The sequence below is a fragment of the Argentina silus genome (assembly GCF_951799395.1).
Source record: "Argentina silus genome assembly, chromosome: 8".
Taxonomy (NCBI): domain Eukaryota; kingdom Metazoa; phylum Chordata; class Actinopteri; order Argentiniformes; family Argentinidae; genus Argentina; species Argentina silus.
In genome coordinates this window covers 16,855,281-16,880,599 of record NC_139662.1, presented here as the reverse complement: position 1 = coordinate 16,880,599, position 25,319 = coordinate 16,855,281, and the positions used below count along the sequence as shown (strand labels likewise).

The 25,319-nt window shown below is 42.7% G+C and overlaps 2 protein-coding genes across 2 annotated transcripts; both read left to right on the top strand.

Moving 5' to 3' along the window:
• The first annotated feature begins 1,065 nt into the window (after positions 1 to 1,065).
• Positions 1,066 to 20,492, top strand: kdm5bb (lysine demethylase 5Bb). The gene is made up of 28 exons (XM_083675425.1): positions 1,066 to 1,378; positions 3,069 to 3,146; positions 4,148 to 4,270; positions 4,388 to 4,555; positions 6,632 to 6,688; positions 7,279 to 7,461; positions 7,756 to 7,849; positions 7,984 to 8,036; positions 8,394 to 8,552; positions 8,839 to 8,958; positions 9,111 to 9,269; positions 9,579 to 9,760; positions 10,023 to 10,185; positions 10,369 to 10,488; positions 10,581 to 10,775; positions 11,138 to 11,319; positions 11,554 to 11,678; positions 12,030 to 12,180; positions 13,213 to 13,327; positions 13,414 to 13,769; positions 15,142 to 15,280; positions 15,752 to 15,931; positions 16,040 to 16,198; positions 16,398 to 16,871; positions 17,016 to 17,100; positions 18,549 to 18,757; positions 18,987 to 19,259; positions 19,500 to 20,492. The coding sequence occupies exons 1-28, from the start codon at positions 1,226 to 1,228 to the stop codon at positions 19,635 to 19,637; spliced, it is 4,593 nt and encodes a 1,530-aa protein (XP_083531551.1). The 5' UTR covers positions 1,066 to 1,225; the 3' UTR covers positions 19,638 to 20,492.
• Positions 20,493 to 20,811: 319 nt separating this feature from the next.
• On the top strand, positions 20,812 to 24,879 carry lmod1a (leiomodin 1a (smooth muscle)). The gene is made up of 3 exons (XM_083676147.1): positions 20,812 to 21,148; positions 22,651 to 24,318; positions 24,577 to 24,879. The coding sequence occupies exons 1-3, from the start codon at positions 20,909 to 20,911 to the stop codon at positions 24,601 to 24,603; spliced, it is 1,935 nt and encodes a 644-aa protein (XP_083532273.1). The 5' UTR covers positions 20,812 to 20,908; the 3' UTR covers positions 24,604 to 24,879.
• Positions 24,880 to 25,319: the final 440 nt, after the last annotated feature.

The following is a 25,319-nucleotide window of genomic DNA, read 5'->3' as shown; positions in this document are numbered from 1 at the left end:
TATCTTGGGCAAATAACCAACAATAGTAGAGAGCAATTGAATTTCGATTTGTAACTGGCAGACAGATGCTCCGTTACAGTGTTATTATGTGTGATTACAAATCCCTCATTTGCCCCCACCTCAGCGGACACATCCAATCAAATACTCCATGTGGGCTATTTAAAGAACAAGTTCCGGTAGCGGTGAAGGTGTCACCTGGAAATATCCATCCGCGTAAGTAAACACTGCAGCTAGTCAGACTCAATGTGGAGCATTTACACGAATGAATAGAATACGGATGAACTTCTAATTATCCTGTTGCACAATAACGATTATTCAAATTGATGAGGTGTTATGATAGATACTATCATTGTATTCGGTGATGAAGATGTATAGTGTGATTTGGTGTGGTGTGTATGCATAATTAGGCTATGAAGCCTACAGGGTGCAATGCAAATGTGAAGAAGTCTTTAACATGCGGTGCATAACTAAAATGCTCGTATTGATCTACCGGTATTCTTTTTAATTTAGTTTCTATTAGATTTCAGATATAGAACTGTCTAAATAAGAATGTTAATCCTAATGGTTCATGTTTGCAAATCATTTCAGTTATGATGATACACGAAATGCACGAATATACCAAATAAATTGTGAAAAACAATGGATATTGCCTGAATGCATATACCAAAACATTGCATTATAGCTTGTGAAGTTGGTGGCATGTCCTCCATCTTTTGATTATTACATAATTCTGTGTAGAACATAAACTAATGCCAATACGACGATGGTGTGTCAAACATTGAGCTGTTCTCCTGTATTTGTAAGATATTCAATAATTCATGACAAATCGTAATAATCTGATTTGGATAATTTAAATGTATGTTGTAGTATCATCGACGATAATTATAATATTTGTAAAAGTATCTCTCTTATATTTAATTGAAATCTTAAATATAACATAAAATCCCAGAAAAATATTTTGCTAATAAAATACAAAGAATTTCAAGAAACTATTTGGTATCTATTTTTTTAAGCGGATGTGGCCACTGCCTTAGAACACTCGTTTCACTGTGTGTGTATGTTTGACTAAGCTGCCTCGCAGCTTTTATGTTGATCTCGATTGAGTCCAAGGGAGCCTGACCGTGGAAAAACATTAGGTTAGACCTCCTGACAGATCATAACATCTTGACACCCTGTTGCGACTGGGCGACCCGTATTGTTTTAGCACCAAGATCGGACCACAACGATGACCCAGCCTCGGCCGGACGAGTTCAAGCCGCCACCGGAGTGCCCAGTCTTCGAACCCAGCTGGGAGGAATTTGCTGATCCTTTTGCTTTTATCAATAAGATCCGTCCAATCGCGGAAAAAACAGGGATTTGCAAAGTCCGCCCGCCTCCGGTGAGTGTGATCAGGTGCTGATTTGCTCAATAAATGCGTTAGCGAAACCGTTTTAGAACAATATCATGATATTCTAGAGCAAGCACCGGGGGTTTAAAGGGACTTCTCAACATGGCGGATATGAAGGCGATGCTGATTCTTTTGTGTATCATTAGCTAACGAGATTCTGGCACACCAGATAGATATAGCTTGAATGTCAGCTCGCTCGTTGCTTTATGAAGAAATACTAAAGTTAGAGTTGTGTGGAATTAGATTCCTTACTAGCTATCGTTTTGCTTCCCTGGTAGTTTAGCTACCGGTTGGGAAAGCGATCTAGCTGTCAGTGGAAACGGGATTATTTTCTCGAGCAGATGTCAATCTAGGACCCGGAGGAGTAGCTACTGGCTAGCTAAGAATTGGTAGAAACTAAAACGTGCGTCAAACTAATTCAGTGCGAAATCTACCGTATAGTAGATATAGAACAATCTGTCAATGTACATACAGATTGACACAGGTGGAAATGTAGCCATTCGACCAAATGTGAGCCCTGTCTACTGTGTGAACTGGGTCTGATTTATCACTGGACCGAAAACGTTCCATGGGACGTCCCATCTTTAAAAAGATGACATTGTGTTAGGTGTGTGTCACATTTGTGTATTCGTAAGGGATCTGAAGACTGTAGTAAAGAGGATAAATCAATTATAAACGCGAAATGTTTCATTGGAATCTAACCACGTTCCATAGAACTGAGACGTTCCATTCCAGTCCAGCCATTAGACAGACCCGCGAGCTAACTCTACTTTGGGTGATTTTCATCACTGTGGCAGCTAAACGTTTGAAAAAGTATTACATAGTCTAAAATGATATGAAGCAAATCTCAAGATCCTCTATCAACATAGGTTTTTGTTCATTTTAAAAATATCTATTGGTTCTGGGTAGCTAAACGAGCTCATGTATACGGCCATATTCAACGGCAGAAATTCACACAACCATATGGGATAAATAAATGTCGTTAGTTTAGTACGTGCGGCCGCTTACAGCCGTCAATTACTCCATAGCTACCCAATATGAGATGTTATGGTGAATGTACTACACTTAGCTGACTGGATCATTGGATGATTTTTCACAACATCCAACATTACCACTGTGACAATTTTGGGAAATAAAAGCTAAATAAGTTCAAAATACCATTGTCAGCTGAAATAAGAAGGAAAAACTATCACTACAGCACAGCATCCACAATGAGTTATTCATTAATGTAAATGTTATCTGGTGGCATAGAGCATAATCCTGGGTGTAGTCCTCCATGTTGGCTTTGTGGCAAACTGGGGCTGTTGTTGAATGTTCCACTTGGCCATTTTGTTTCTGTAGACTTTGGTAAATGTTATCTGATGAGAACCAGAATTGTTCACATTGTTGTTTGTATCATTGTATAGCAAGTTGTCTACTTAAAAGATCAGTTTTCTTATGGAAGTTTTCATAATGATATGGACATTTAGTAGAAAAGACAATCCAAAGATCTGCATTGAGCATAGGCCCAGTGTCCTCGCCTACAGGCTTGAATTGCCCATACAGGAACAGCATCCATAATGTTGCTGTTGCCAAATAGGCATCTACATCTAATGTAGACCTACCTACAGTACATCTACTCATGGATTTAGTGTTGACTGACAATGCGGAGCATTTTCAAATATGATTCGTGTGCTTCTAGGATTGGCAGCCACCATTTGCTTGTGATGTTGACAGACTTCACTTTACTCCTCGGATCCAGAGGCTCAATGAGTTGGAGGTAAGGTCACCCCGCTTTGCAGTGATGTATACATCTCAGTCTTCATAGAAAAATAAGCTTTATGATATGCTGCCATACACTCATGCCCTTGGTCCCGTCAGTATTGGCTATAGTAACATGGGGTAGTAACATAACCTATAGGCTACTATATAGCCTAAGTCTATGTGGTAAAAATCAAACAAATAGTGCCATTTGTCCCATATTGTAACAACTTTAAGAATTAATTAATTAATTTTCTATTGGCCTAGATAAAAAAATTTTTTTTAACAAATCATCCTCCCCCTCCTAATTTATCCAACGTACTGAAGGTAGATTTGCAGATCAGGCACTAATGGATACCCAGTTGATAGCAAAATGTCATTGCCTGAGTAATGTATACATGGATATAGTAACACTTAATATTGTTGTTGCTGTACCTGTGTAGTCCGGCTATAATTGCTCCAGTAACAACATTGCATATTAACATGTTACATCATCATTTGGTGATTTATTAACCTAATAATAACAAGAATAAGAATGTTTGAAATTAATGTTTGCGTGTCACAATGCAGACGTAGGAGCAACTTTATGTAAAGCATTCCTGTTGATGATTAATTTTGCTGCTTTGCACATTCACTATTACATTTTTCTTAAATGGCTGCCTCTCTCAATGTGGAATTGTAGGAAAACAGTTGTGCACTGTTTAGTATTTTTGTGGAAGGAAATGCACTTATCTTATTGAATGGAACTGATTGCTCAGGGTCTCCCTCAGTGCAGTTGTCTACATGACACAGTATAATTCTGTGGTGCCTACCATAATCACCCCCCTAGAAGCTTTGGCTAAAGATGGATCAAAAGGTTGCTGACGATGGGGCTAGTTAGCAGAAATCTTGGCTTTTCAGTGCTGAAATCTTTTTGTTCTCTCACATTGAGTCAGTTGACAGGTTACCACCTCAGTGAATGTCTACATTTCATTTCCGATGGACACTTGTCATTGTCACCCCATGTATCCCTTTCCCCAGGCACAGACCAGAGTCAAGCTTAACTTCTTGGATCAGATTGCCAAGTTCTGGGAGTTGCAGGGATGTTCCCTGAAGATCCCTCACGTGGAGCGGAAGATTTTGGACTTGTATCAACTAAACAAGGTTTGACTAATTAGATCAAACCTTTAACACTAGGCCCCATACATTTATTGTAGCTTTTTAAATAACATTGAACAGCATCTGCTGTAAACTGAATTGACACACCCCTTTTCTTTACAGTTGGTGGCAGATGAGGGTGGATTTGACATTGTCTGTCGAGACAGGCGATGGACCCAGATTGCACTACAAATGGGCTTTGCTCCTGGCAAGGCTGTGGGCTCTCACCTACGGGCACACTACGAGAGAATCCTCTACCCCTACAATCTTTTCCAGAATGGCACAAACCTGGTGAGTTGGACAGATGCGTCACATCCATAGTTAATCTGCTTGTGCCTCTTGATGTTGCATACAGGGCTTCATGTAGCAGCTTGTGATGTCTTAAACGGGCAATCTGGGATTGGTAACATCAATTTTGGGACTTAAATAAATTATATAAAGCCATTGATTCTTAAATAATGTAACCTATACATTTCACACGAGCTTCGTTCAGCTGTCTTGCCCTATCAGAGCCCAACATACAGTATGAACAGTTTTTTGTGTACATTGCTAGAAAACATTGTTAAAACTCATTCTGATCTCATTGATTGGCTAGTCCTCGCATCCTTACCTCGGTCTATGAACTTGAGAGTGGTCAGATTTCTCCAGCCTCATCCCTCGCTTTTTCTTTGTATCACGTTTTGTTTGGGATACTGGCAAGGCGTTGGCTACACTGTTATTTACCAGGTGGAGAAAGTCAATAGCTGTCACTGTCACCTTTCAATAGTGCAATTAATAATAATGGTGCAAAGTGTATGTATATGTCACAATCTTAATCAGGAGTTAGGAAGAATGCATACTGAGTGTATCGGAACTGACATTGTGTCAAAATGTATTTTGTACCCTTCTGGTTGTCTAGCAAGGATCATTTTTAACGTAAATGTATCGAGTACTCATAAATGTTATTTTGTCTTCACTGGCCACATCAAAATGTTAGAATCCTCTCCCCAGTTAGTATATGCCAGGGGTGGGTAAACTTTTTGGCTCGGGCCTCATTTGGTCTTGAATACCAGGTGTGGGGGGGGCACTTTAAAAAAAAAAAAAATCTATATTTTATAGAAATACTTGATGTTGCATAGCATTCAACACACTGCTATGTACCTCAATTACACATTTATTAAACCAAAAATATTTTTGCATGTGCACTGATGTTCAATTGAATCACATTCTTTTCCAATTCTTTTCTTTTTTCACTGGCTCTCAAGAGACCTATTTTCACAATGCCCCTCTGTTTTTGTCCTGTTTTTTTTTGTTTTTTTTAACTGACATAAGTATCAGTAAATACTAAAGAACAGAACAATAGGCTATCACTTTCATATTTTACAGTACATCAGTGCCTTATCTCAAGTTATAATGCACATTCTTTGTGTTACAGTCAACATTATCACCAGGTACTCTTAATCACAGTGAATTTCCAGTGCATTTTATCAGGAAAAGGTATTCTTGGCATCACTAACAGTGCATTTTTCACAAATACATTAATTTACCCAGACCTCTCCTTTACTATCCTTCAGCGTCTACTGGCCCACGGCTAGTCAATGTGAACAGTGAAGTTTCTCACCCTGTTTTACAAGCTTATCAAAGTCGGGTGGAGGTTGAAAGACGCAGTATGGCAGACATGTGTTCATCATTAAGCCGAGATCTGTGCTTTGATTTATTGTCGTTCATAACCAAAAAGGTTTGCTCACACATGCCAAAGTGGAGCCAAACAGCAGCAACCTACTCTGAGTCAGCTGTCGCGTGTGAGCGAACTGTGCTTCACTCAATGAGGCATAGAACTCGGGCAGAGTGACTGTTTCAAACTTCTCCCGGAGTGAAGTGTCACAATGGAGATCAATAAGCTCCAGCTGCATGTTCGGTGGTGCTTTCTCATAATCGTATGAAAGAGGACGTGACGCAAGTTCAAGCGAATCTTCAATCTGGGCGAAGTCAGAGAAGCGCCGTGTAAACTCGGCCTGCTAGTCTGACAGTATGCCGCTGTATCTCACTGTGCTGGGTAGCGACACCTCCACAGAAGCCAGCGTCGGTAAATGAATGAATGACATGTCCCTCCACTGCCTGGTGAACAACACCATCTTGGCTCTGAAATGCCTTCACATGGTTGTACAGTTCATGCACAAACGCATTTTTCTTTACAGCATCTGACCTCATACTGTGCTGAAACTAATTAGGGTATAACAGAATCAAATGTATTGTTTTGGTTAAAAGATCGCGAGCCGTAGTTTGCCCGTGCCTGGTATATGCCCTTATACAAATACAGTGATATGTCTTGCAAGAGGAAGCCTACGGATTGTTGTGTAACTTTCCAAGTTTTCCCTGTTGCCATAGGCGCCAGAACTAGCTTCCAAACTGATGCGTTTAGTGGCTGATCCTGAACTTGAGAAGGTAGGCCTATTTCTACATGTCATGGTCTCTGAATTTATATACTGCACATGTCTATGGCAGTTTTGGAACAGTTGTGGATTTTTTAAGTTACACAGAAATTAAACAGATTAAATTATTTGTCTCAAATCGAGCTTTGTCTGTGCATTGCTGCCATAGAAGGCTATGTGTCTGTCTGTTTTTGTGATTTGTTTTGTACCCTCTGGGGGGGACATTCATGTGCTTCAAAAGCCTTTTCAAATATTTAAAACTGAGTATGCCTGCTGCAGGTAAATTGTTTTTTGAATGTTTTTTTTTTTTCCCCACTACACCACACAGACAAACACTCTCAATATATACATTTTGTTTGATATGTTTTCATATCCTCATTTTCAACAAAGGACATTGTATACATTTATACAATTTAAGTCTTATGCCATTAGATGTTAGACTTTTGAATCTATCCTCCATAAATGTTGAAATGTCGTTCCAACGCCAGATATCAATATCAATTTTACTTTCTCTCTGCTATTGTATAAACATTGTTGTAATATTTTAACTCTATTTGTGTATAAGATGACTAATGTCCCATCTGATGCCTGCACTGTGTCCAGAAGCCAAGCCTGCCAGTTGCCACCGGTGACCAGGAGTACACGCTCCACGACTTGGCCCAAAGGCACTTTGCCCAGCCAGCCGAGACATGCCCCATCGCCCGCAGAGCCAAGCGCATGAGAGCCGAGGTGGATGCTCTCGAACAGAGCCTCACACACTTGTCAGAAGAACTCCTCTTAAAACCGGTAATTCAGATCACACACGTATACCCTATAACCACCCTCTTCACTCTGTCCCACCTCTCTTACTTCAATCAAAGTGACATGACGTTAAAATAATTGCCCAAAGTCGTGATCATAGTGTTTTTGTCTGTGTTGCCTCCGCCCGCATGGGAAATGCGTGTTGATTAGAGTTACGCACAGATATCTCGAGTTAGGATTCCACCCTCTGGCACTGTCTTGGTTTGTCACTGTTCACTGTTGCATGTTATCTTCGTCACATCGTTGGTATTAACTGAGACCCTCTGTTTCCACCTCTAGTCGTGCTGTGTGAAGACTGAGCCAGGAGAGCCCTGTGAGAACAGACCCAACCTGCGGAGGAGGATGGGCTCCTTTGTTGCTAAGCCTGAGCCAGGTGAGACGGTGCTCCCCTTTATTTCAGCATCTCAATTACAGCGTAGTTAACCGCCATATCTGTGTTTGATATTCAATCTAGAGCATAAGATGCACTCACAATTGTTCTAATGCTTATTTTTTTCCCTTTTGCAGAAAAAGAAATTCCCATTCCAGTGAAACAGGAACCCACAGAGATTAAAGAGCTGGTGAGAGAGGCAGATAGAAACAAGTCTCGTTATAAGAAAAACGCCCGCGCAGAGAGTAGAGTAAGTGTGGATGTCTTCGATCCACATTCTGGATGGTAGAGTTTACTCTAGGGGTTTTCAACAGTATGACCCTTTCCTATCTTTACTTTAGAACATGTGTTTTGCTTGATTTTGTGCAACACAGTGTTTAATAACCAGAACAAAATGTAGTTGTTATCCATTTCCATGTTTAGAAATGGATAACAGTTCCTTTGTTTAACCGGTTTGATACATTGTATATTGATGTGAATAAAGAGAACGTTTTGTCTCTGGAACAGCCATAAAGAAGCCTCCCTCCCTCCCTCCGCTGTCCTCTAGGTGGACCTGTACGTGTGTCTGGTGTGTGGCAGCGGGACGGACGAGGACCGCCTGCTGCTCTGTGACGGCTGTGACGACAGCTACCACACCTTCTGTCTGATCCCGCCCCTCCACGACATCCCCAAAGGAGACTGGAGGTGCCCCAAGTGTCTGGCTCAGGTGAGTGATGGCTATTTAATCATCACACCAATCACCACTTTCTCACATTCAGTTACCATACATGCATCCCCCCCCCCCCCTCCAAGGGAGAGAAGCTCCCCTGCGCTATCCTTTAAAGAGAACCTATGTAGTGAATGTCTGATTCATTTCATTTATCAAATATATAGATTCTTACTGTTATCATAATGCTACTGTATGAGATTTTTCTGTTGAAAGACAAATTGAGGAGTAGAATTGTATGTAACTCTACCTCTTGTGCTCTACCTCTTTTGAATCTCATGAACAGGAGTGCAGCAAACCTCATGAGGCGTTTGGCTTCGAGCAGGCAGGCAGAGACTACTCTTTGCGCTCATTTGGCGAAATGGCCGACTCCTTCAAGTCGGATTACTTCAACATGCCAGTTCATGTAAGTACAAACGGTCTAATAATCATGCTATCAAATAGCTAGCTAATAAATGTGCTAGCTAATAACTTTGTTATTCCATTGTAGTGTATGAACAACTCTTACCAATGGCAAGTGGAACTGTACATGAGCCTTTTCTTGTATTTTTGTTTCAGATGGTTCCCACAGAGCTGGTGGAGAAAGAGTTCTGGCGCTTGGTGAGCACCATCGAGGAGGACGTCACAGTGGAGTACGGAGCAGATATAGCCTCCAAGGAGTTTGGGAGTGGGTTCCCAAGAAGAAATGGAAGATTTAAACTTTCCGCAGCAGATGAGGTAGGTCACTTGGACTATAACAAGTGTGCAGTTAAAACTGGGCTCCCAATATCTCATAGTAAGCCTCAATCTACTCACTGCCTTTTCCAAATGTCTGTCGAAACTTTCAAACATGTCCTTTTAAGACTGCTAATATATCAAGCATGAGATGACTAAACTTTCTTCCTAACATTCTGATTTAGGAGCTTTTGGGGTGACTCATCATTGTTTTTATCTAGATACTGTTGGAACTGTAAATCAGTAGTTTAATATTAGCAAGTCACGCTTATCTCCTCTGACCTCCCAAATGCTCTGTTCCATCTCTTGCAGAAGTACCTCAAGTGTGGCTGGAACCTGAACAACATGGCCATGATGGACCCCTCGGTGCTGACTCACGTCACAGCTGACATCTGTGGGATGACCTTGCCCTGGCTCTACGTGGGCATGTGCTTCTCCTCCTTCTGCTGGCACATCGAGGACCACTGGAGCTACTCCATCAACTACCTACACTGGTACTGGTCCTTGTCAATTGCTCTTTTTTTTTTATGTTGCATTCAAATTTGGGTCATTAGCACAGTGCTGTTCTGGTTTTTACATGATCTCTACATAGAAACAGAGAACGTTTCGTTTTTCAATATTCAAGAGTTCGATTTGTGTATTTTAGTAAACATGCATCTAAACACTTGAGGTGGTCATATGACTTTTATTTGGAACATAAGTAAAAAAATCAGCATGTACCTGAATCGAGCTCTAACCTGTTTTTTCCACTCTAAGGGGGGAGCCCAAAACGTGGTACGGAGCACCTGGCTTTGCTGCGGAGCAACTGGAGGCAGTGATGAAGAAACTTGCCCCAGAGCTGTTTATGTCCCAGCCTGATCTCCTTCACCAGTTGGTCACCATCATGAACCCTAACACCCTCATGTCCCACGGAGTCCCGGTAAGAGTCAGTTGAACTACACACAGCCGTGCACCTCAGAATATCCTATATACCTCAGTGTAGTATATAGATCAGTGTGCCCCTCAAACTTGGTGTTTAACCTTGGGTGACCTGACAAAGTAGTAATGTAGTTAAGTAAACAAGAAGTAATGAAGAAATCAATCCGATATTGTGTTTCCCCAGATTTACAGAACCAACCAGTGTGCAGGGGAGTTTGTCATCACCTTCCCCAGAGCCTACCACAGCGGCTTCAACCAGGGCTTCAACTTCGCAGAGGCCGTCAACTTCTGCACTGTGGACTGGGTAAGCTCTTCATTGGTGTTATTACGGAGGTACGTTCATGTTTTGTTATGTGGGTTGTTTATTAATGTTTATTTTCTTTTGGGTGGTCTCAGATGCCCTTGGGCAGGCAGTGTGTCGACCACTATCGAACGCTGAACCGGTATTGCGTCTTCTCCCACGACGAGATGATCTGCAAGATGGCGTCCAACGCAGGCAACCTGGATGTGGTTCTGGCATCCGCTGTCCAGAAGGACATGGCCATCATGATCAGAGAGGAGCGGAACCTGAGGGATAAAGTCAGAAAAATGGTAAGGATGGAGTCCCCACAACAGACTTTATTTTACTATTTAATGAGATGGATTTCGCATTTGTCCCTTGTTCTTAATTCAGCTCCTTTTTAGCTCAGAAAAAATAGTTATAAGTTCGGAGAATGGTTGTTATTTTACAAATCATGTATGTTTGGGGTTTTTCAGATGACTGTCATGTGTAGTGTGTAAACTGGTAGGAGCTACAGTAGAAGGGAGTAATGTGTTGTGATGAGCATTTATGGGACTCAAAACACTAATGAGGTTCGTTCCAATTAAGGAGTACAACTGGCTGCCTGGTCCCCACTCCCTCAGGACTCGCTGTCTGTCTAACTCATGGTTGTTTTTGTTTCGCTTCCCCCCAGGGGGTGTCGCATAGCGAGCAGGCAGAGTACGATCTCCTCCAGGACGATGAGCGGCAGTGCACCAAGTGTCGGACCACCTGCTACCTGTCTGCCATATCCTGTCCCTGCAGCCCTGGGACACTGGTGTGTCTCCACCACATCCACCACCTCTGCTCCTGCCCCCTCACCAACTACACACTGAAGTGAGTCCTCCTGAGGCTTCGCCAGAAGGGTTAAAGCAATACAGATATACATGTAATTTGCAGAGCTGACAGTATTTGTTACCCATGACAAAGAAGAATGTCTTTATTTCTGTTTGAACATTGTGTTATGCTCCACCCTGCTGAGCAAGGATCTGGTATCTCAGGCCTATGCTGTGTTCCTGTTCTCATTATGAGTTCAGTCCCCACTGATCATTTCCCTTTTCCCACTCTCAGTTATAGATTTACACTGGATGATCTTGACCCCATGATAAACTGCGTGAAGCAGAGGGCTGAATCCTACGACGACTGGGCCTCCCATGTGACAGAGATTCTGGAGGCTAAACTGGACAAGAAAAGAAGTGAGAGCTTCCCTATATGCTTTTTTTTTTTTTAGCAAAATAGGCTAGGTCTCTGAAGATGTTTTTAATTCATTATAATTACAACTAATTGTGGTTCTTAGTAAAGATATTAATAACATGCTCATGGAAACTGTGGCTGCTAAGCACATATTGCTGGTTTTCCCAGTCCCAGATTAAGCCTAGGCCTATTCCTGGGCGTTGAAAAGCATGCTTAATCTGGGTCCGGGCAACAAGCTCTTTAGTTTAACAGAAATGTGCAAAGACTGCATTCAAAGGTGAATCGGGCCTCACATGTCCTTCTGGTTCTAAAGCGCCTTGCCGGTATGATCATTTTTGATTCTCTCTCCTCAGACTTGACGGTCTTCCGCTCCCTTATTGACAAATCGGAGGCCAAGATGTTCCCTGACAACGACCTCCTGCGGCAGCTACGTTTGGTCACACAGGATGCAGAGAAGTGCTCCTCTGTGGCACAGCAGCTTCTAAATGGCAAAAGGCAAACCAGGTATGAACACAGTCTACGTTAGCCTGGTCGCCCTCTATGCTAACTCCTATTACCATCACTGTCATGCCACACAATGACACTAAAAGGAGGCGGCCAAGAGGAGAAACAGATTTGAGGAGAAGAGCAGCAATGTGAATTCACTGTGACATTAAGCCTGTTCACCTTGGGTGTTGGTCCCAGTGTAATTTCACACATTTTAATATTTGATATTTGATAATTCACATGGTTGTAATATAATCCCTTTTTGTCATGAATACAAAACGTGCTCAAAATTATATTTTCTGGGGTCAGGGTTATGGTCCTGCCACTTGGGGTTCTGGAGTAACTTGACCCCTAAGTGCTTGTTGGAGAGCAATAAATATCAAATATCAATTCAGGCTACATCTTAACTGTCGCTCCTAAAGACCTCTTCATCCCAACTACCCCCCTGTGGAAGTTTCTCTCCTGAAAATATTATTATTATTTTATTTTTTTTAAATTGTGACTGCCAATAGCCCCTGGTCCTAGCGCAGATTACTTTTTCTTATGATGACTGATGGATAGATGATTCACTCACTTAGACAAATGTATTTGTAAGTCGCTTTGGATAAAGGTGTCTGCTAAATGCCATAAATATAAATGTAACCCCATCATCACCGGCGTCCTTGTGTGTGGCTATGCAGCGAGGGAACCAACGCAGCCAGAGCAACAATAACGCAACACAATACAGTAGCTAACCATAAGGACTACAGTAGAAACAGTACCCCATTACCCCGGGCTGGGTTAAAATACAGTTTCTCCCCATAGTGTCCACAGCATTTGGGACCAAGTTACATGCATACATCATATTGGGACTTTCTACTATTGCCTACTTTAGCTGTAATATTAACACCGGTTGCACAGGCTAGGTCCACATACTGTAGTCAGATGGGAAGTATGAGTATTGTTTATCTTCCTCTCTTGCCCAAACATTATCCACGTCTTTGTCTATACAATATACTGTACAACTCCCATCACCAGTTTAACTTAGGTTGTTTTAATTCCCCCTCCTAGGTATCGCTGTGGTGGGGGGAAGTCCCAGAGCCAGCTGACTGTGGAGGAACTCAGGTCCTTCGTTAGGCAGCTTTACAACCTACCCTGCAGCCTGAAGCAAGCCCCGTTGTTGAAGGTAGGTTGACGGAGTCTACAACCTGAGGTGAAACATCTGAATCAGCAATCGCCTTCAATCGCGATAATATGAACATTTAATCACAGGAGCTCCTGAATCGCATTGAGGACTTCCAGCAGCACAGCGAGAAGGTCCTGGTGGATGATGCGCCCTGTACTGCGGAGATTAATGGCCTGCTGGACGTCAGCTTCGACTTTGACGTGGAGCTTCCTGAGCTGCCGGCGCTGAGGGAGAGACTAGAGCAGGCCCGGTGGCTGGAGGGGGTACAGCAGGCCAACACCCACCCAGCCACCCTGTCCCTGGAGACCATGCGGATGCTCATTGACCAGGGGGTGGGCCTGAGCCCTCACCCCTCGGTGGAGAAAGCCATGGCGCGCCTGCAGGAGCTTCTCACTGTCTCTGAGCGTTGGGAGGACAAGGCGAGCTGCCTCCTCAAGGCCAGGTGAGGGCAGCACTGAGACGTGTCGTGTTAGTGTGTATAACCTGCCAAGGAGTCCAGAATTGGTTTTTTTAGGGATCCACTGTGAAAGAAGACACTGACTGTATTGAGGTGAAAGGTCATTCTCTGGTTTTGATAGTTAGATAAGATTCCAAACTGAAATTTAGACCTTGATTTTCAATAATTGTGTCCTCACTCAAAACTACGAAGCAAAAAAAAACAAAAAAAAACACTTTTGTCAGAGAGGCAATAAAAGGTAAAATAAAAAAACGGATTTATGCTTTCCATTCTCTATCCTTAAGCAACATGAAGCTAGCTAGGCTTAATTATGGGTAGGAGTAGTATGGATAACTATGCTTTCATTAATGTACAAACATTTGCACTGGTGACTGGTGATTACTGACATGTACATTAGCGCAATTATGTCAGTGTCCCTGATTTTGCTTCATTTTAATTACAGCTAGTGCAAAATGCTGCTGCTAGAATGTTCCACAAGACCAACAAAAAGTGAGCATGCATATATCTAGTTCTGCCTTCATTCCATTGGTACCCAGTGCTTTTTAATAACCACTGTCACCGGCGTTTTTTCCAAAAAAGCTTTTAATGGCATGGCTACCAGGAATGTGCATCTGTGCGCTCCACATTACCCACGGTTAACTTTTAACGAGTCGATTTTTTAATTCTCTGCATCTTCCTAGAACTCTAGAGTCCATTCCTATATTTTTTTCTTTTAGCCATTTTAGAACTTAGTACGGTCGGACTGTACTATTCTCTTTTAGCTCATCAAGGATGGCTGGTTTGTTTCGTTTATTTGTATACTTGTATAAGTATGTTGAAAATAAATGTATTAGTAACTGTATATGTGGGAATGATCCAAAGGTGTGTTATTGTGGTTGGTATTATAATTGCCTATGTGAAGCTCAATGGGTCATCAGTATCAGAGGGAAACTTTGCATGGTTCACAACCATCACAACAGTGACGTCTGCTACATCGGAAACATTCAAAGCTTGAATTTACCTTTTGTGAAATGGTGAGATGAAGTGGGTAGCACTAAATATTGCAAATAAAAAAAAAACTAAATATTACAATAAAATTGTGGAGTAAAGTATAGCTTGCAGTCTTATAACATTGTGAACTAGTCTGAGCAGAAAATGGTCAATGAACATAGTTTTTAATGATGGTATGACAGGAGTACCATTAATGATTAATACAACCTCAGAAAATGTCTCTACAAAATGATGAATATGTGGTCCATGCCGCCTGCTCCTGAGATACATATAACAGGGCCCTGTTTCCACCAGATGTCTGACTTGGTGGCAGGTTCTGGTGACCGGTTTTGAGAGCTAACTGCTGTTGTTTTATGCCTTCCTTCAGGCCGCACCATTCTATAGAGACCCTGACCGAAGCTGCTGAGAAGGTAGCAGCCATCCCTGCTCACCTGCCCAACTGTCTGCTGCTGCAGGACTCCGTTAACAGAGCCAGAGGGTGGCTCCAGGACGCTGAGGAACTTCAGGTAACTATGGAAATGGAAGCACATGCACTGTACATGTACATACATTTTAAAATACAAATTAGAAAATGTACATATGCTACTACGTTTTCTAATAGCGGCAATTATGTGCAACACCTTGTAAACGAACAAAATGTAAAATGGGTACGTGAAGGCCATTGCTCGACCGTTACATCAGGCTTAAGAAAGCACTTTGTTTGGACCAAAACAGCACTTCACTGAACGTTCTGTATCATGATCTCATTCCTTGATCGCCAATTCATCATGGCTATTTTAAGCACTATTTCAAAGCTCAAACAACACATGCTTAGTAACACTATGGTATAATTCTCACAAATAAGCATCTATACACCATCAACAGTGTACTGGTTGATGAGTGAGTATTCTCGCATTTATAAGCATGTCTCAATTGTCTATTAATGAGTATGTAAACAAATATGCAACCGGCAATGAACTCTGTTTCAACTCTTTCAGCTTGGAGGTCGTATCCCGGTATTTGACAGCCTGTCTGACATAGTTTTACGAGGACAAGCCCTCCAAGTCCATCTGGAGCCTTTAGAAAGACTGGAATCCCTGGTGGCAGAGGTGGAGGCTTGGAGAGAATCCGCAGCAAAAACTTTCCTAATGAAAAACTCTCACTTCACTCTCCTTGAGGTACAATAAAGTCTGAATGGCAATAAATTATTAGTGAATAATTCTCTTAGAATTCCAGGGATGGAAAATGTAGCCCGAGTCATTACGATTTATCTTTTGTTTTTGCAGGTTCTTTGTCCGAGATGTGAGGTGGGACTCGGGTCTCCGAAAAGGAAGTCAAAAAAAGCGAAAGTGAGCTCCCAGCATAGCAAAAAGAAGATGGTGAAGCTAGACTGTCTGGGTGATCTAGAGAAGGCCCTCTCTGAGAGCAAGGACTCTACCTCAGCTGTAAGTGCACTAATGCATCCATCACACCTCAGTGCATGTTAACCTATCCTGACCATGTGACCTGACTATATCAAGCCATGTGTTCAGGGAAAACTCCTGGCCCTCACACATAATACGTGAATTGGAAATATGCTTGGATTAACACTTTTTATTGAAGTGCAAGATGCATATTTACATCTTGTCATGTTTTCTCAACCAGATGGCAGCTCTGGAGGAGGTGCGGTTGAGGGAGCTGGAGGCTCTCTCGTCTCTCAGGGCCACTAATGAATCCAAGCTCCTCCCCGCCGCCGACTGTATGGACCTGAAGGTGTGTGTGTGTCTGAAGCCCCCCATGGGCGCCATGCTACAGTGCGAGCTCTGCAGGGACGCTTTCCACAGTGTGTGTGTAAGGGGTCCCTCGGCCGTCCCCTGTTCAGCCCAGGAGGCGTGGCTCTGCCCACAATGCCGGCGCTCGGAGAAGCCCCCCCTGGACAAGGTCCTCCCCCTGCTGGCGTCCCTGCAGTGTATGCGGGTGCGCCTGGCGGAGGGCGACGCACTGCACTACATGACGGAGAGGACGGTCAGCTGGCAGCACCGAGCACGGGAGGCCTCAGCCTCCTATAACCTCCCAGAACTTCAGGAAAGCGGTTCAGAGTCGCCCACATCTCCACCTCGCTGGCCATCGGATGGACAGGTCTCTCATACCTTCCATTTCTCTGAATTGTTCCAGTGGTCTATTCGTTCTGTAGTTATATTATTAATATTAATTTTAAGACACAATTGGAATGCCAAGTGACCATATCAGTTAACTGATTTGTGCTTTGGCATATTGATCCAGGCCCCATGTTTGACTCCAGAGTGGAACAGGACAAGCCACGCTCAGACTGTCTTCTACACGGAGCAGAGATGCATTCCCCTGCAGGGTAAGCACTGGGTAGTGCCCTTCATGGAGATTATGGTGTCATTTGAGTATTTGTTAAAGGCCCACATTAGTAATTTAGACATTTTTCTAGCTGATGTACAGTGCCCTGTGTAAGTAAACGGACAGTGAAGCCTTTTTTCTTCTTTTGGCTCTACAGTACAAAAGTTTGGATTTGAAATCAAACAATTACAATAACAATAATGCATTTATTTTGTGTAGCGCTTTTCTCAGTATTCAAAGACACTACACTTCATGGAGAGAAAAAAAAAATTTGAAAAGAAAAAAAAAAGAGCGACTATGTATAAAAAGTATTCTAAATGGTGAAACCAACATGTGAGGAATTGGTAAAAAAAAAAAAAAAAAAAGATTATTGAAAATAAAGAGAAGGACTTGACTGGTTAAGAATAAAGAACATACTTTATTCCCCAGTACAACTTCAGAAGGCTATGGACACACATACATTACAATAGCAAAGGAAAGAACGATAGGCAAGGCGCGATATCCCCAGGACGTCCACCAGGCATGCTCATTCAACTGTAAGAATGTGTTCCAGGCTGAGAGGGAGGCATTGATAATCATTCACAATGGAAGATCAGACTATCGCTGTCTATGTATCAGCCACATTTAAGTCACATGGCTGGCGCAAGCAAATCCGTCTACATATGTACACAAATACCCTCAAATAAAAGCTGACAATCTCTTTGATTTCAAGTCCAAACTACAGAGCAGAAATAGACGAAATGCGTCACTGTCCCATTACTTACGCAGTGCACTGTGTATGACATCCTGGTGCTCAATGAATCAACTCTATTTTCTTAGCTGATTAACTGTACAAACAGAGGAGTGTTGGCAAGCCTATGCTGTATGAAATGCCATACGTCACGGCATGTGGGAAATCATTTTAGGAGGAGCTAAGAAAATAGAGTTGATTCATTGAGCACCAGGATGTCATATACAGTGCCCTGCGTAAGTAATGAGACAGTGACGCATTTCTTCATTTTCTGCTCTGTAGTTTGGACTTGAAATCAAACAGGAGATTTCCCACATGCCGTGACGTATGACATTTCATACAGCATAGGCTTGCCAAGTAACACTTCAGAGCTCTGGTTGTACAGTTAGTCAAATATAACCCTCCGAACCCCCTTCACCGGCTTTTTTGCGAGTGGGTCAAACAACATTTTAACACACTTTATTGAGAATGGCTTTTAGCTATATCTGGTGTTACTTTCCCCAATAGCTCCGTGAATGACTAGGGTGCCACTTGGTGCATCCGTTCTTTTGAGTCTTTTTCAAGAAAAAGCCAGGAAGCAAAAAAATCACACATTTGGTTCCTTACCCTGAAATGAGTATATGGACACGGACAGACTTCTTACGGGAGTTATGAGTGAATTGTTAAAACTGTGCCTTTAGTATTTGAAATGTGTACTGACGCCTTGTGCTGTGCTGCAGGTCTGGAGGTAGAGCTGGAGGAGCTGATGGTGGAAGGGCTGCTGCTGCAGGTGTCTCTGCCAGAGATCCAGCAGCTCTACCGTGTGTTACTGAACAGGCTAAGGACACACCCCACCAACGGACGCACGTCGCCACAAGACGACGACCCCTCGGACTGTGACTCACGCAAACAGTGCAACTCTCAGGGAAAGAATCTGCCACAGAAAGAGGTTAATAAACTTACCAAAGCATTGATTTGTTGACTGTCATAGTGTCAGCGGTTTTGACATCCAATATTTTAATATGACGACTCGGTATCTAAGGAGGCAACATGTGTAACTAACTACACCCAAAGTCATGGCCAGGGCCAGGGCCAAACCAGGAAGAAGTATCAAAGAGGTGGAACACCCCTTTAACACTTGCTCTAACGTACTGTATAATGTTTTTGAATCGCTCCAGGATGTTCATGGTCTGAAGAAGGAGCTTCTGAGCGGAGCAGAGAAGAAGGCCAAGCGGCGCCTCGAGAGGGAGGGTCTGGAGGCGGAGCGCAGGGACAAGGCAAAAAAGCTCCAAAATAAGAGACAGAAGATGAACAAAGAGAAGAACCTGGAGCGCAGGGCGACCTCCACCTCATCCTCTCCCCGCTCAGACTTCTCCCGGTCCGACGATGACTCTGACGACGAGTTGGTCATGTGTCCAGCAGAGAGCTGCCAGCTGCCCGCAGGAGATGAGGTCAGCATGACCTTGCATAATCTCTCACTGACTCTATATTCACATTTCACATTCAAATCGTTTAGCATATTATTATCTTGAGTGATAATTTGTGCATAATTTGATGTTTAAAATAAAGGTCCTCTGGAGGAAAGAAATAGGAAAACAAACAGTTATTGCAGTAAAAAAAAAAGTCAAACGTATGATTTATTTGGTGTTGTATGGTCCACATTTCATTAAAACAGGTGTTCTTTATTCCAGGTGGATTGGGTCCAGTGTGACGGCAGCTGTAACCAGTGGTTCCACCAGGTCTGCGTTGGCGTGTCGGCTGAGCTGGCTGAGAAGGAGGACTACATTTGTGTCAGCTGTACAATAAAGGATGACCGCATGAGGAAGTGAGGAGGAGGAGGACGAAGAGGCGGAGGGAGTGGATGAAGAGTTTTGGAAAGGAAAAATTGAGGTGTGCCCCTCACTCCGTTAACAAGCCACCCGCCCCCCAGTACCCCTTTGTCCATCCCTGTTGTAACAACGGTGCTATCTCCTCTTTATCTAAATTGTTGTCCAGAACTATATTACTGTTTGGTTACTTTTTGTATTTTTACATATATTTCTTTCCTCCTATGAACTGTTTGTTGTTGTCTAAATAAGTTACATTACAAGCGTGTGCTGCATGGGTTTCCATTACATTAGTGCAAAGGAATCTAACAAATCATGCACCCTGTTAAAGATCATGGGTTTTATATTACACTATGTTCTGTGGAACTTCCTAGCATGCAAAACCAGAGACACAAGGAGTGGGGGAAAAAGGGCTTTCACCCCCCTCTTCCCCCTAAAAAAAAAAGAGAAAAGAAATAATAAACAATTAAATAGAGAGAATTGTATTTTTTGGGAAACCCGGTGTTTAGTACATGCATCTTAATATAATTATTCCCATTTTTTGGTAGATTAGGTTTATTTATCTGAGCAATAATGTTGTTTTCAATTGGACTCAATGGCTTGATCTCCACTGAACTGTGTGCTGGTGATTTAGCGATGGTTTGATGTACAGAAAGAAAGCTAATAGACTGTGTTGGGTTACAGTTGTGGACTAGAAATGTAGCAGAGTGAAGGAAAGGAACATTGCTCTTGGGTTTCTCTACTTTGGGAAGGAAGGGAGTGGGGTAGCAAAGATGTGCAGTTTATATTGTGGAATAAAACCTTTTGTTCGAATATCAAATGAACGTTTCCTATTCTTTCTCTCGGTCATATTGAAATAAAAACACTTCTATGATTTCCTCATCATGTCATAGTTGTTTTTGAACCCCATTAGATCTTGAATCCCCATCAAATATTCTAAATAAATTATATAAATAAAGCATACTGAGATGATTAGCTAGGCCTACCAGTTTGCATTCATTAGTACGTGGGTTATTGTCATATCGCCTGCTGTCTATGCTCCAGTGATCTTAATTTGGGCATTAAGCTCGTGCTGAGAGAGGCGGTCCGGGCGGTCTGATTGGCCAACACTCGCTCCCTGTCCAAAATAAAGTATTTCAAATACTCAGAGCTCAGAAATATCACTGTTATCGGGAGACCGACCGTATCAAAAAGGCTACTATCAAAAGCAAAAGGCTCTGCTCTGTTCGTGGGAACGTTTTCCCGGAGGAAAATACAGAATCAGCCACGCCGAGATGCAGGAGAGCGAAGAGGACTCCGATTTTGACAACCTGTTAGCCACTCTAACACCCGCAGAGGTGCAAGAGCTGGAAAATGAATTAACCGACATCGATCCAGACCCGACTGTGCCAGTCGGCCTCAGGCAGAGAAACCAGACAGAAAAGCAACCATCAATAAAATACAACCGGGGGGCAATGCTTGACTATTGTGAGCGCGAGACCAAGAAACTAATTCAAAGGGAGCTGTCCTTTGAGGTATGATAATGGTTATAAAGTCTATAGGTTTTGTGTTTCTCTCTGGAGTTGAATAAATAGGCTTATCACTACCAATTTGACAGCTTACTTCGGGGCATAATCATACAGTCATACTGACTTGATTGCACCTCTAGGAAATATGAAATACAATTAAGAATTTAATTTTATTAATTTTGCATGAGAAAAACAAGAGAAAAACAAGGTAAGTAGGTGAAAAAAACGTACATGTATTGTGCAGGTTTAGACTTCAACAGAATGAAAATAGAAATGGCATAAGAGACTATAATTGTGTATAAATACCAGTTATTAAGATTGTGGTACACCTCCTATGGGTTGTATTCACTTTTTTCATGATTAGTCTCAGACCTAGTTACCATATGACAATGCCAGTATCATATTTCACTAATCAAGTTTATTTGTTAAGATGCAACAGCAATGTAAGGGTAATGAAGACAGGCTTTGACCTAGTTGATATTGAGCTTGCCTTCAGACTTAAAATATGTTGACACCCAGCCAAGTGAATATGGGCTCCAACAGGTGGTGAGTGTGGAACATGAGCCATTTGGAGACAGCCGCCGTGTGTAGAGAGACACCCTAATAAGAAGCCTTGTTTTAGAGAGATCTACAGCATGGGCATGGAAAACCTAGTGCCAGCAGGCAAAATGTCATCTACACACGGGGGGGCATCATCACTCTCAAAGCTGCCAGGCAGTGTCATTTTTCGCATAAACAAATACCCTTTATCGGGGTTCCCCACTAGAGCCTAATAGTTAAAAGCCCCTCCTGTTATCAGGAGAGATTTTTTGTCAACAAACAAACAGGTGTTTTCATAACTGATTTATGAGTATTAGTCATGTACTTGGCATTACATGTACATATTGTATGAAGGAACATGCATTTAGTTGAGCCGGTTATTGACCACTACCACCATGCCGTGTGTAATGGCAGAATATGACACACAGTTTTCAAACGATGATACCACATGAAGTTCTCATTTAGTGTCAGAACTATATTGTACTGTACATTCTACAAAACTGCATTTCGTATGTGATAGTTTTTCAGTTTTCTCATAGCACCATGACATTTCGGGAAGGTTTCGATGAACACTAGGGATTGAACAATGAGGGGCTCGCTCATGCTGGCATGCTGCTTTCAATTTTGAGACGAATGAAATTCCTGAGCACAACGCTCTGACCCATACTGCCTTTTAAGGACACATCTGCCAGAGTTCTTTAGACAGTGGCTCGCAAAACCCCGCCGACACGTTGCTCTGTGAGGGATCATGTAAAACAGTGGGCTTTATACAATATGTGCAAACAGAAGATGTTCAAAGATAACAAGGCAATGTTCCCAGATAATCATACGGTTGTGATCTCAACCTCCTGAAAATCAAGTGCCATCAATCAATCAATTACCAAAATGTCATAAGGCTGTGTTGAAATATTGTACCTGTAATTGATACCTCTGTGATCCATACCAATATCTTTTGTTACACATTGAAGGTGGACCCAAATGTTGAAGGAGGGAAGCTGGATAACTCGACGAAGATGGGGGGGAGTGAGAGAAGCCCCTCCATGTCAGATGACCAGGATGTCATTACCGTTGACCACACTGCTGGGGAGATTCATAAGGAGGACACATCCAAGGTTAAAAAGGGGCATGACCAGGAAGGACTGGAGAGCAGGGACTTCAAGGCTCTGGATGGACGTCCAGAGGGCAAAGAGGAAAGAAACCCATGTAATAGAGGGGATGAGGGGAGAGAAAACGAAAGCAAAAAAGATAAGGTTGTTGAAGAAAACAGAGGACAGGTCCGGACGAAGGAGAAAAAGGAGGAGTGTGTGAAAAAGAGCAAAACACTTGACCTCGTCTCTAAATTGCAAAGGAAAAAGGATGACAGAGTACAACAAGACAGAAAACAAGACTGCAAAAGGGGAACGGACAAAACTAAGGGACTGATTTCAAAGCTGCGAGGTCAAGGCGAGAAAGAGGACAATAAGGAAAAGGATAACAGGGAAAAACCACAGAAAATGAAGGATAGCAAAATAAGAGGAATCTTCTCTAAGGTAGAGGACAGGCAAAATAAACTCAGTGGTACTGCCACAGAGGAAAAGAGGGACAGTATTAAGAAGGACAATGAGAGAGAAAACACCAATTCACACAGGAAACAAAGTAGACTCCAGGAAGAGACAAAGAGGGGCAATGGAAAGGAGACAGAAAAGACAGTCAGTAAATACTCTAAAGCCAGCAATGACCTAGAGAATAGCAGTAGTAAAGAATGCCCAACTGGTGAGGGTGGGAGGGAGGAAGATGAAGAGGATGTCTCCAGCATGTTTGATGAACTCCTTGATAGAGTCCGAAAAGACGATCCCTCATTGACTGAGGTCAATGTCAACAACTCAGATGTCATCAAAACACAGACTCTCATGCAGTTTGCAGAGGCACTCCAAGACAATATGCACATCAAGACCTTTGCTTTGGCTAACACTCGCGCTGACGACCATGTGGCTTATGCCATTGCCGGCGCTCTGCGGAGCAATAACTGTCTCACCAGCATCAACCTGGACTCCAACCATCTCACTGGCAAGGGTATTTTGGCTGTGGTCTACGCCTTACAGAACAACACAACCCTCACTGAGCTGCGCTTCCACAACCAGCGGCACATCTGTGGAGGCAAGACAGAGATGGAGATTACCAAGATGTTGATGAGCAACACCACATTGCTTAAGCTTGGCTACCACTTTGAGCTGGCCGGCCCCAGGTTTACCATCACCAACATACTGAGCCGGAACATGGACCTGCAACGGCAACGCCGGATGCAGGAAAAGAAAGAGGCACATCAAACCCAGCTACCCCAGAAAACCCAACCACCCCCGCAGACTCGGTCATCCCGACAGACCTTCTCCAAAGACTTCTCTGTTGAACCCTCACCTGGACCCTCTTCCCACAAGGATATCCCTAAGGCTAGGTATAGAAGATCTGGACCAGAGTCCCCACCACCTCCACCTCCTCCGTCTGCCCCTGGGTTGGAGGGCTTGTCTTTACGGAAGGCCCTCATGCCCGTTTCACAGAGGAAACTGGATCAGAAGACGTCAAGACAGGAAGGTGGGAGGAACTCCAGGGACCAGTTTCTGGACTCCATCCGCAGCAGCACCATGAACGTTCTCAAAAAGGTTGGAACAGGAAATTATCATTACATTCACTTGACTATTTAAAAAAACACACACTTGAATCATGTGCATGAATTAACTCATCAAAGATGACCCAATTGAGTCAAAGACTTTTAAAGAGATTTTCATTGTGGTCAAGACAGCATGCTAATATCTATCTGTGTAATGTGGGATGAATGTGGTTATGAATAAATCCAGGTAATACCCCCTCCCCCTCCCCCTCTCCCTCTCCCTCTCCCTCTCTCTCTCTCTCTCTTGCAGGTTGATGTTCCAAAGCTGCTTCGTTAGCCTGGGGTGGGAGATCACATCGAGAGGAGGTTGGAGTTGATATGTACCTGACGCAAAATAAATGCATTTGCCTTATAGTAGACAACAATGAAGTCTGTGTCCTGAGTTGCTGCTGAGATATGTGTGAGATATATTTTACATAAAAATGTGTGTATATTTTCATATTATTAAGCTATCAATTATCATGAATACCACAAGCCATGGGTAATATTTGTTATCATACAAGTCACTTTTGGCAGTACATGCATATTTCAGTCTCACTATGTTGGATCTCTCCTTCCCATACTTCTGTATCCATTGGAGGCCCATATTTGGTCACTGCATTGAAGAGAAGATGTGATGTAAGAATAATTCCTCTGTTCTCCTTAATTACTGGATGATGGCCAGTTGGATGACTTGCTCTTTCATGTAGAGCTTTGTTCAGCTAGGGAGAGAGAATGGGGGGAAGGGCCCAGGGCAAAGGGGGAAGTAAAGAGGGGGAAAGCAACTGGAAGGAAACACTGACAAGCTGCTAATTTTGTGAAAATAATAACTCCCTGCAAAACCATAACTGTTCTCATTTTTAGAGAGTTTGTTTTTTACTGAGCATACCAAGGTTGACATTTACCAGTGACAATTTGTTCAGTGTCAAATAAGGGAAACCAAAGGGACGTGTCATAACAAAGGTAAACACTGAACACTGCTGGTATCCATGGAAAACATGTTTATAGTAAACA